At 41.1% G+C, this 12,962-nt stretch overlaps 1 protein-coding gene across 1 annotated transcript; it reads right to left on the reverse strand.

Moving 5' to 3' along the window:
- Nucleotides 1-689: 689 nt before the first annotated feature.
- On the reverse strand, nt 690-12,399 carry LOC138948211 (uncharacterized). Its single transcript, XM_070319714.1, has 7 exons — nt 12,154-12,399; nt 9,603-9,769; nt 8,868-8,997; nt 7,835-8,195; nt 7,248-7,567; nt 6,205-6,418; nt 690-5,494 (listed from the first exon to the last, which is right to left on the reverse strand). The coding sequence occupies exons 1-7, from the start codon at nt 12,265-12,267 to the stop codon at nt 4,743-4,745; spliced, it is 2,058 nt and encodes a 685-aa protein (XP_070175815.1). The 5' UTR covers nt 12,268-12,399; the 3' UTR covers nt 690-4,742.
- Nucleotides 12,400-12,962: the final 563 nt, after the last annotated feature.

Here is a 12,962-nt window from a genome sequence, read left to right on the forward strand (position 1 = left end):
ATACAGGCTACGTGAAGACGAAGGGTGGTGTTATAAAACGGTGCCAAAAACGTATTGTGATAATTTTGTTCTCCACCTAAAACATTCATTCCTGTGTCTTTTAATTACATTTTTTTCTCTGCCATTTAAGGCACTCAGCCTGGCTGTCTGGCACTTTTTTCGTATCAAAGATTTCTTTTACAGGGTCACGTGACTGCCGCTCACATAATGGTACCCCAAAAGTCGACTTTTGTCATTGGTATCTTACGTTTTTGTCAGGCTGATATCAAAACATATCTTCAAAACTTGTTAAACAAACCAAAAGACAAGACCATATCCTCTCTGAGCCCAAACACATACACATGTATACTCTCTCGTACACGCTATTTATCTCACACGGACACAGACAGACAGACAGACAGACAGACTTACAGACACAGACACAAACACACACACACTAGCACACACACACACACACACACACACACACTAGCACACACACACACACTAACACACACACACGCACACACACACTAACACACACACACACACACACACTGACTAGCACACACACACACACTAACACACACACACACTAACCTACACACACACTAACACACACACGCACACACACACACACACACACACACAAACACACACACACAAACACACACACACACACGCACACAGACTTAAAAACACCGCAAAGCTTTTAACCTTTTGTTTTAATGCAAATGGCACTGCACTAAAACCAGTATCACGTAAGTAATCCTGGAGGAAAATCGTTAAGTCCACCCAATAAAGGTACGGCTGCCTATTGTTTTGAGAGAAATTCAAACTAACAGTTATATCATAAAATTGCAACAACAACAAAATTAAAGAATGTAAAACAAATTCGAACCAGTCTTAAGTGAATAAGCATGGAGGGAAAAAAAAGTCCTATTAATCACAAAATATAGTAGAAATGGCAACAACAACAAAAATAGCTGCCTCTGAGAACAATTTAGAATGACAATAGGACAATAGGACAACAATACGTGTTCACAAATCATACACAACAAATCATACACAACAAATCATACACAACAAATCATACACAACAAATCATACACAACAAATCATACACAACAAATCATACACAACAAATCATACACAACAGAATGAACAAACAATGCACATACAAACATCGTAACAATGTGCAAGTCAATGTGAAATGAGATTGACATTGTCGATGCAGTAGTGAGTAATGCTGCTCCCTCATGTCTAAACACAATAACGTCACAAACTATAGATTTAAATGGAAATAGTGAAACAATGAGTTTGTGTTAGTTGTGGTTTGGCTCGGACGATCATAGACGTGTTATCATTTCGTTTCTTTCTATTGATTCATCTTATTGTGTTTCTTTTTAAAGTCCACAAACTTAAATCAGACAATGAAAAGAATAAATAAATAGAGAAATAGATAGATATATAAACAAAAAAAATTAAAAAAAATAAAAAAATAAACGATGACTTATTCAATGATCCAATAACACGAAAGAAAATTCACCGGGCCGTTCTTCACCACATTCTGCTAATTTGAATCTTGGGGAAAACACATCGGGTTTTTTTTCTTTTTTTACCAAGGATTAACCTTGTGATTTGCCTATATGTTTTGACAGTTATAGCTTCTCTTTATACTTTTTGGCTCACGTAAGTGTAGCCTATGCGATGATAAACTTTGTCTGTCTGTGCGTGCGTGCGTGCGTGTGTGTGTGTGTGTGTGTGTGATAGAAACTTTAACATTTCCGAGTCTATGGATAAAGCTCGCATAAGAAGATTACGTCTCGGTCAAAAGTGTTTGACGTGTGTGATAGAAACTATTTGAAGACGTCACATTATGACGTAAGAGGGTTAGACGTCACGCAAAGAAATTACTGAAAGTCTCGGTCATTGTTATTGTGAGCGGGCCGATAGAAACTATTTGAAGACGTCACATTATGACGTAAGAGGGTTAGACGTCACGCAAAGAAATTACTGAAAGTCTCGGTCATTGTTATTGTGAGCGGGCCGAGACTAGTTGCCAGATCCAGGGTCTCGCTTTCTTGCACAGTTTCACCAATGCTTACTCTGTGTGTGTGTGTGTGTGTGTGTGTGTGTGTGTGTGTGTGTGTGTGTGTGTGTGTGTGTGTGTGTGTGTGTATGTGTGACGGAGTGATTGAGTTTGTGTTACTGTTTGTCGATTTCTTACGTGAGCCTTGAAGGCTTCGCCTCTTGTTGTGAATATCTTTCAAACGGCGAGGGAACAGATGTACTACCATGATTGCACTTTTAACTTTCGTTCATAGGCAAATACAAACGTGCGAGCGCCCTCTGTCAAAAACAGACAAGCACAAGGAAGGATCCTTATCATTTAAACCACAGATATGTTAAATATCAAACAAGAAATTCCTCCGCGGTAGGAAAAACACCCCCGTCAAAGGGAAATAACCTTCTCAGTTGGTGGCAGTGACTGAGTGAGAATGGTTATTTCCCTTTGAGCATTAAGATGTCCCTCTATAAGTCCTTGTAGAATCTTAATCCACCAATAACTCCCTAACCGTGTGTTTGACTGGTCCCAATTTTTGTAAGGACCGTCTCAGGAATGTATAGAACCTGTTCACCAAGTTTGGTGACGATCGGTCCGTTCATTCTTGAGATCTATATGCGAACACAAACACACAAACACACAAACACATCGACCGAAACCTATACACACCCCTATACCGGGGGTGTAAATATAAAATACACCGTAAAAAGTTAAAAGGCTTCTGCTTGTGCATGTTTCTTTGTCGCTGCCCTACACGCCACCAGGCGTGAAAGGCAGTAAGTTGTGCATGTTTTTACTTATGCTGCTATAACATGCTGTCGTTGGTAAAACATATGGATGCACAGTAAAACATACATTTGTACATATAACCTGAGTACACACATCTTAGGACGGACTTCTTAATACCTTTGAATACAGTCTTTCAACCATTGTTAAACATCCAATGACACAAACATCAAAATATGGCACAAACCTTCTAACATTCCTATATGCATTTATCTAGCAACACATGAACATCCAATGATACCAAAACAGAATCTATTAACGTTATTTGCAACTCTACAATTTTGATTGTTACCATATCACTGAACTCTATACCTCCACATGTATCAAAGCATGCCATCACTATAAAACTAATTTCATTGCACAATATATAATTGTCTCAAAAATTAAACAGTACATACAAAAATGTGAAAATACAATGTTTGATAATATATAAAAAAATCTTCATCCAAAACTGATGTAAATATCACAGAAACCTGTTAAAGCCTGAGTAACTTTGTACAAAACAAAATGTCTTTGATACGACGATCACATTATCAAAAGAGGCCCATTCATTAAAAAAAATAAATTAGTTGAACATTAACACTCAATAAAAATTAAAAATAAATTACCTGACAAAATATTCATCACAACGTTTGTCATTTCACCTGCACAATGACTTTAGTGTGTTGCATGCCTAGTTTAGTAAAATAAACAACCCACTAACAAACAAAAACTAAGCAAGAGTAATCTTTTCATTGTGTAATAGGCGACATTTTAAACAAAATATTGTTTTTTGTAAAGGCATGCAGCATGGTCTGAAAACAAATCTTTAAAAAACTGACATGCAAATTATTTCCAGTGAGTGAGTTGAGATTAAAAAGGCGATTGTCTTGTTAACATATTGCCTCTCCTAGCGCCGTGCAAGCGTATACGGGCAGACAATCACTGCGAACATAAAATTAAATCAGCATTCATTAATGATATTTTTACTCCCCCTGTCCTCCACTGCAATAGAAATCACCAGTCTTTGAAAAAATACATGCATAGAATAACAATTATGACGCAACACAACTTGTAGACTCTTTTCTCTGTTCATTCTGCAATCGCTAAAAGGTCCACACACACACACACACACACACACACACACACACACACACACACACACACACACACACACACACACACACACACACACACACACACACACACACACACACACACAAATTGAGGGTGTGTCAAAAATTCGTCTGGAACTTGTGTTGTAGAAAACAGTATGCATTCATTTGAGCCAATGAAATGCTGCCATGTTGTCCTCTTTGTACGCAACCAAAGACAAAGAGTTGGGGACAAATGTTCAGAGTACCAGGGCCATTTCGCAGCCTCAAGTTATACAGTCTCAACCTACTGTAACCGAACGCAAGAAGCAAAACGATTACCGTTGGAGGCAAAGCCAGCCAAACAGGGTTGACATTTTAGACCTAATTCAATTGCCCTATAAAATCTGTCGTGAGTATGCGAAGGTCCCAAGAGCATACAAGGCAACACCAGACCCCATCACAAACAGCTACTCCACATTTCACTGGTAGAAGTGTTTCATTCATAATATGTTCGAATATAAATTCCTGTATATTGTCCATAAAGCTGCAAAGGAGCTTTCGCAAAAACGAATTAAACCATTGGTGAATCTGCAAATAAAGAAAATGTATGTGTGGACATTCCGATCTTCACAGAACAATCTAACGTTATAAGCTGTTACGCACGCCAGTATTTTCTTCAAATATCCATCGTGACTCAGTCCATTGCAGTACTAAGACCGAATGTCTGTGCCAAGTTATGGCACGAGGAGGATGAGCTGAGACAGACACCTGGACCCAGCGATCAGGATGTTGGTCTGGTCCCAGTCGCTGTACAGTGCAATGTCTGTGCCAAGTTATGGCACGAGGAGGATGAGCTGAGACAGACACCTGGACCCAGCGATCAGGATGTTGGTCTGGTCCCAGTCGCTGTACCGGGCAATGTCTGCCGTGTTCCACTGCAGCGGGGTTAAGCTGCAAGGAGTACTATCCATGTCTCCACCGTTTGCTCCGGCAGGTTTGGGCCGGTGATCATCGTTTTGATCTTTTCCTTTCTCTCCGATCTTTACTGATGAAATCTTCAAAATATGAGTAAGATACTCAGTTGCAGGAGAGAAAACGCCTGTTGCCCTGGTAGCTACGTCCTTTGCCACAGCACCATCGGACTGTGATGCCGGAGGCCCCCCACAAGCATTTCCCGCTTCTTGCTCAGAATTGAGACTGGTTGTTCTCAGCCCTGGAGTGGGAATTTCACGAGCATGGCCTGGTTTCTTATCTTTAGGCGAAGCATCCCCGGGTAGAAAAATAACAACATCCCCTTCGAGGCCTTGAAAGTTGTACAGCCACGTTGCAACCGCATCAAACGGAGGCTCTGAACAGTCCGCCAATTTCTTGCAAGCAAGCTCAACTTTCAGCTCTACCTCTATTCCTCCCCGTTTCAATCTCTTTATGAAGGGGCTGTCACGGACAGCAGCCATGTGCTTGTTGTATTCTGCATCAGTTGTTTCGATGTAATCACCAGCCTTGCTGTAGCTGCTACGTGGAAGGTTGACCAGAATGACCACCTTCATCTCAGCGCCAGCAGGGGAAGAATCGGCCTTGGTAGAGACTGCACACCGAGCAACAACAGAGGGTTTATACTTTCCACTCTCACCGACCACAAAGAGTTGCCTTGATAAGGAAATATAAGATAACATAAATCTATTATTTTGAAAAGTGAAAGCTGCAAGAAAACTAACCAACGAGTCTTTTTTTCTCTGAATGCTACCTAATCATACTTAAGAACAGCTGTATATGGACAGTTTTATTACTGATATGTGCTTTGATGTCATCTTTCTCTTTGACAGGGTTACACAGCAGTAATTATGCTCTTGTTGTTCTATGTATTGACAAAGCAGCTTTTTTTAGACCCCAGCTCACCCCTGATATAGACTAGTTTTACAGGTGACTAGCGTACGTTTGGGCATCCTGGTATATATTCTTAATTCAGGTTTCCCAAAACCTATGTCAGTATAAATGATTCCATTCGAAATCCATTCAGTATCTGTCGTCGACGAAGACACAAAGAAAAGATGAACAACAGCTACAGACAACCAAATACACAGACAGAAACACAAACAAACACAAACACCCATCGGCTTGTTAGACAGAGAAACGAGTCGACAGTCACACACACACACACACACACACACACACACATACACACACACACACACACACACACACACACACACACACACACACACAAACACAAACACACACACACATATAAGACTGTTTGACATCAATAATCAGATACACACATAGTGTCAGGGGTACCTTTAGAAGCACCTGGTGGAGCACTCCTGAGTTCAGTATTTATCGACTTGAACTTATTTAGAATGCGTGCAAGGTCCTCGGCACACGATCCACAGTTGATGACAGAACCAGAACCCTCTTGCGTGTGCCCCTCGTGTCTGATACATAGGGGTATGGGTCCGTTGGTAGACACCTCTATCACGTCTGTGTCTCGTCTATACTTTTCCTTTCGTTCCTGTGTGTAGAGAAAAAGACATCACATTGCAACTCATGCAATACTTCTTTCCTCTGAAGGGTCACTAGAAAAGATGTATGAGCTGGTTATTCAAAGAGTAACAAGAAAGATGTACACATATCACAAATTAAAATGTTGTTAAGATATATAGAACATGAAATTTAATCTGATTCGGGTTTAACCTTGGGTCGACTGGTTGTAATCTTCTTCTTCTTCTTCAGCGTTCCAGAATTTTCTGGTTACGTGTGAGCTCGTTTGCCCATTTGGGTTCTTCAAACTATACTCTGAGAGCATAGTCAGCTTCACTCTGCTTTCGTTGAGTAGGCATGCTGGGTATTTTCGTGTTTTCATAACCCACCGAACTCTGACATGGATTACAGGATCTTTTCCGTGCGCACTTGGTCTTGTGCTTGCGTGTACACACGAAGGGGGTTAAATAACTAGCAGGTCTGCACATAAGTTGACCTGGGAGATCGGAAAAATCTCCACTCTTAACCCACCAGGCGGCATGCAGCGACCGGGATTCGAACTCACGACCTCCCGATTGGGAGGCCGACGTCCTACCACCACGCCACTGCGCCCATCGTAATTAAGAAAGAGGGGAGGATAGGAAATGAGTCACACACACACACACACACACACACACACACACACACACACACACACACACACACACACACACACCCATACACCACAACCCTCGTCTCGATTCTCAATCCATATTAATACATTTAGTGAAAATATGACTAAGAGTAAATAAACAAAGAAACAAACAAACTCACAAGATTCCAGTCAAATAAAACGAAGGACTCTCAAAACAACAACATACCTCGTCCCAGTCAACGTGGTAGAGCAAATTCTGAACAGCAGGAGGACAGCGGAGAACAAAGTTCAGCTCATGTTCCTTGAAGCCTGTAGGATTCTTGCTGAACAACCCAGCACACCACACCTCGCTCTCGGCTAACTCTCCACTGAAGGCATCCAGTATCTCCTGCCAGAAAGATTCAACGTATATCTCATCCACAAGGAAAAGAACTTTGTTCAGCCCTCCTTTGCATTGGATTAGAGTCGCAACCTCTTGTTTACATTCTTTTCCTTTCTGTACAGAGCCGGTGCTGACTTTTTCCTGGCGTTTAGTATGCGTTGAACCTGAAGCAGAGAGAATGCTTACATGTCAAAATCCAGAATTTAAAATCAAGAGACGTAAGTTTAAGATTTTGCTTCCTGTCGTCTTCGCAAAAGTAACATACGAAGCTAAGTGACCACCGGACATGCAATGTCATTATTTTGTGCGTTGTAATTCCTCTTCGTTCATGAACAAATCGAGGCCCTCGTGAAAGTTTTGTTTTGTCTATCATTACACGTCCCTTAACCTAACCTTTCTGAATGTCTAACTATACCCTGAGGCAGACATACCTGGTAATCCTTTTTGGTTTGCTCCAGCCTTCTTCACGCCAGGGGTACCTTGTGCTTGTACCCCAGGTTGTTTCATCATTATGTTAGCCTTGTCAACAAATTCCTTCTTCTCGACGTCTACCTCCAGATGATGTACCCTGCCTTTGTGCGTAGCATTCTTGTGTAACATGGTGAAGGTTTGTTGACCAATGGCTCTTCCTGGGGCTCCACGATACATGTTGAGCACAATCACGTGGTTTTCTGCAGATTCCTCCAGAAAGTGGCTGCCTTTGAGAGCAAGCAAGATGGTCTTCCCTGAGCCGGGAGGTCCACTGATGTAAACACGGCCTGGCTTTTCTGTCTCCATCTTCAATATTTGGCTCTAAAACAATAAGATGTTGGAGGGGGGGGGGGGGTGTGTGTAAAAATAAGAAGACAATGTTCAATCCTCAGCTTCCATTTACGATTGTATGTAACCATGTCAGCATGTAAAGTCGTTCTGCCCTCCTGGTTGCCACCCAAAACCCTCTCCCGAGTTGTTGGATGTTAAATCAGCACCTTGTGTGTTTGTTGGGGTTGGTGGGTATGTTTGTGTGCCTGTTTGTTCTCATTTCTCAGTACTTTATTGTCCCATCGCTGGGAAATTCGGGTCGCTTCCTCCCAGTGGAAAGCTAGCAGCAACGGAGTCGCGCTACCCAGGTGTCTGCGTGTTTAGGTGTATTCAGCCACCTGCACTTATGGCAGAATGACCAAGGTCTTTTACGTGCCATTGTGATGACACGGGGGTGGGACATGGCTTCCGTCTCTGGGTCTGCACATAAAGTTGACCCGTGTCCGTCCCGGCCCGAATTCGAACCTGCGACTGCGACCTTTCGATCACAAGTCCAGTGCTCTACCACCTGTGCCTGTTTGTCTGCATGTTTGTGTGTGATTTCAAACATTGAGGGCTCATCGCGTAGGACACTTGTACTGATAATTGCGACACCAGTTTTGAAGTCAGTTTATCTTACTTCATCCAAAAAACCCATTCCATTTCAGTCCACTTAAAGTTTACCTGGCGGTCCGTAAGAAGACTTCGAGCAAACAGGAGTCCAGTGTACTTGATGGCATTCTTAAACGATCTTACTCGTTCCTTGATGTTCGCCGACATAGGCTCTGACACCGTCGACAAAGGCCCAATGTATCTTGAAAAGTATAGTGACAATAGTTTGTTTGAAAACCAGAATTCAAAACGATTGCTGAAGCTCCTACTCAGAAGCAGACAAAATTCAGAATGGTACAGACAAGACCACAGAAGAAAAAAAAAGAAAATATCATTGAAGGGGACAGAACACAGGAGATATTGTTCAGTTCCAAAAAAAACGAAGCTGCTATTTTTGCAGTGTACTCAAAACAGCTCAAATGTACGGCAAAACACATGATTTTGATGACCAACGCTTTTTGTTGGCAAAATGAATACAGAGATCTTTTTTCAAAATGAACAAAATAGAGTAGTGTGTTTATGCGTCCGTGTGTGTGTGTGTGTGTGTGTGTGTGTATGTGTGTGGGTGTGTGAGAAAGAGACATTGGGTTTATACTGTAAATAGTGGTTATTTAAGGGTGACATACCAAATCTAAAACGTGCTAACATTCTTCTCAAATGAACATTTCTTATCTGATACAAATAACCACTCATACACAAGGACTGCTTAAATAACGAATACACATTAACTCCTCTCATTCGAAGCTACGGGGGCGGGTAGAGTGGGGGCGGGTGGGTGTGTGTGGTGAAGGCGGACTCAGAACTCACATTCCAATGATCTGCTTCATGCATCTTAGATCAAACAGCTTGGGCAATGACGGTAGACTTTGGGTCCACCATCTTTCAAATTGTGTGATGTCAGTTTCTGACTCCGCTTTCGCAATGCTGTCTGGTCCCTCTTCCAGAGTGTCCTCTTTGCACAGGAAAATGATATCCTGCACATTATTAAGTGCCATCGATCAATGAAAGAATCAATCAATCAATCAATCAATCAATCAATCAATCAATCAATCAATCAAGAATAAACAAGCATAATGCTCAAGAGTGTTAAAATCTTTGAGGCCTCGTCCCTTTTGCAAGCATTTTGTCAGACGTTCATATTTCTTTGTGACCTTAAAGCTGTGGTCTATTTATGACTATCAGGGGCTACGAGTTTGAAAAGATAGGGCTGAAAATCATGTACAGAATTCTGTACAGCAAACGCTACCCGAAACCCCATATATACGGCGTGTATGACCTTGAGAGCTTCAATCAACGCTTGAATTTTGCAGTGGTAACATCCCGTTTGCTCTCTCAGAGCTGAGCATACTTGTCAAGAAGGATCGAGCAGAAAAAATAAACGAATTGGCAGGGATTCGAACTAAAGCCTCGGGGCCTCGAAATGTCGGGGCCGATGTCTTAACCGCTAGGCCACTCCACCAGGGTTGTCAAAAATAGAAAAAATAATAATGTTATATCATTCTACGCTTGAATTATTTTATTCTATAATGAATTTGTAAAGCGCCTGGAGCCAATTGATGGGACTCGCGCTATAGAAAAGTTATTTATTATTATTATTATTATTATTAATTACCATTCATGCGTTGCCAAAATGTAGAAATTGCCATTCAAATTTGCTTTTATAAGCAAACATATTTCACGGAATCGCATTCGCGCCATGCAATAACTCTATTTACAACATGCAAGAAAAATGACAAGAACATTAATTGAATCTCTCCAAAGCTCTGTGCAGTTGAAACCAGACATCAAAGAAATAGTTATACATGTATTCACTTCTGAACAATGGGCGGATAGAGATATAAATCATGCTGCTTCAAGAATAACATGAATTCATATCAATGCTTTTCCTTCTTTTTCTCTAATGACGCAGTAGCCTATAGTGGTTAGGACATCAGACACGAAGTCTCGAGGTCGAGAGTTCGAATCTTCGCCGGATCGTTTATTTTTTTCCCCCTTGATCTCTCTTGAAGATAAAATATGATCAGTCTTGAGAGAGCAAACCGGATGTTATCACTGCAAAATTCAAGCGTTGAATGAAGCTCTCAAGGTCATACACGCCGTATAGGTGGGGTTTTGGGTAGTGTTTGCTGAATACAATTCTGTACATGATTTTAAGCCCTATATTTTCAAACTCGTAGCCCCAGAAAGTCATAAATAGACCACAGCTTTAACCTCAGCCCAAGGAATGTGACATCTGAAACAAACATTTCTCTTTCATAGATCTGACTCGAAAGATATGGCAAAGAAAAACACCAAAATCACGAATGGACGAAGGACATCATAGAAAAAATTCATTATCCAGTTGCTAAGAGCGAGGTGTCCGCTTATACTTTCTCACCAGAACGCCATTTCTTATCCAAAAGGCTTTGGGTGTTATGGGGAAATCGCGGTAGTTCGAACAAAGCTATCAAAACGTCTCAAGCTTCTTGTAACATTGGCATTGAATACAAAACGTTGAATTTTCGTTGATATTTTTTATTCTTCTTCTTCTTTCGCGTTCAATGTTGATTGTCGTGTCAAATCGCCTGCCATTCCTGACAGGTCCTTTCGCTGAGCCATCTGTGTAAGCTTGAGAAGCTTGAGTGGAGCTTTTTTGAGGGCGGCGCTGTTCAAGCATTTCTCAGACCTGGGAACCCCTGTTTTGCACTTGGAGTATTCTCGAACAAACTTGGTGTATTTTCTGAAAAGTGAGCGTACACCACACAGCAAAAATCAATTCAGCAACATATACTCCATCTCATCACAGCAACATACATACTCCATCTCATCACAGCAACATACTCCATCTCACCACAGCAACATACTCCATCTCATCACAGCAACATACTCCATCTCATCACAGCAACATACATACTCCATCTCATCACAGCAACATACTCCATCTCACCACAGCAACATACTCCATCTCATCACAGCAACATACTCCATCTCATCACAGCAACATACTCCATCTCATCACAGCAACATACTCCATCTCATCACAGCAACATACTCCATCTCATCACAGCAACATACTCCATCTCATCACAGCAAACAACCAGGGTGTTCATGAGTTCCGGTCTGGGACCAAATGGAGGGATATGTCCGTATCCCATGTCAATCTCTTTATGTTACAAATATACATCAACAAAACTGAGTTTAATTTAATAGATTGATAGACTAATTTGGTTTAGAAGCTGCTGGACTGTCTTCATTTTTACAATATTCACACTTAACAATATCGGCAAAACAAATATAAAGCAATGCATAACAAAGAAAAATAACAACTACGTGTATAATGCAAATAAAAGAAATGCATTCTTCATAAAAGGAGACCTACCGTTCCAACCTCGGCTTTAAAACGTGCAACATCTTCTGTGGAAAGATTAGGAACAGCTATGACCTTCCTGACCTTGCCGCTCAGCTCACGCGACCACTGTGGCGATTGTTTCATAACTGTTTCCAGAATCCCTTGGTCACGCCTGAGTTGTCTTTCAGCAGCTTTCAGTTTCTTTATGATCGAGGCGTCTAGATCTTTCTGCGTTGAGGTTGCAACTGGTGCACAAGCCACGGCTTCTCTGCTGACGCTTTTGACCTGAGAAACAGAACCGTTTGAATACAATCTGAGAAACAAAGTGAAGTAAACGCTGTAAATGCGTACGACACGTGCAATAGACTACGTGAGAGTTATGCGAAACCGCTCAATATCCTGGCACCTGAGAGAATAACAAGTCGCGTAAGGCGAAAATACAATATTTAGTCAAGTAGCTGCCCTTTTTCAGCAAGACCGTATACTCGTAGCATCGTCAGTCCACCGCTCATGGCAAAGGCAGTGAAATTGACAAGAAGAGCGGGGTAGTAGTTGCGCTAAGAAGGATAGCACGCTTTTCTGTACCTCTCTTTGTTTTAACTTTCTGAGCGTGTTTTTAATCCAAACATATCATATCTATATGTTTTTGGAATCAGGAACCGACAAGGAATAAGATGAAAGTGTTTTTAAATTGATTTCGAAAAAAAAATTTTGATAATAATTTTTATATATTTAATTTTCAGAGCTTGTTTTTAATCCGAATATAACATATTTATATGTTTTTGGAATCAGCAAATGATGGAGAATAAGATAAACGTAAATTTGGATCGTTTTATAAA

This window comes from Littorina saxatilis, linkage group LG15 (genome assembly GCF_037325665.1).
Source record: "Littorina saxatilis isolate snail1 linkage group LG15, US_GU_Lsax_2.0, whole genome shotgun sequence".
NCBI classification, from domain to species: Eukaryota; Metazoa; Mollusca; class Gastropoda; order Littorinimorpha; family Littorinidae; genus Littorina; species Littorina saxatilis.

Coding starts and splice junctions, on each gene's coding strand:
- LOC138948211 (XM_070319714.1), bottom strand. CDS start 12,267: ATGAAACAATCGCCACAGTGGTCGCGTGAGCTGAGCGGCAAGGTCAGG. Junction 9,770..12,153: donor TTAAAGCCGAGGTTGGAACG/GTAGGTCTCCTT, acceptor AATAATGTGCAG/GATATCATTTTCCTGTGCAA. Junction 7,568..7,834: donor AAACCAAAAAGGATTACCAG/GTATGTCTGCCT, acceptor TCTCTGCTTCAG/GTTCAACGCATACTAAACGC.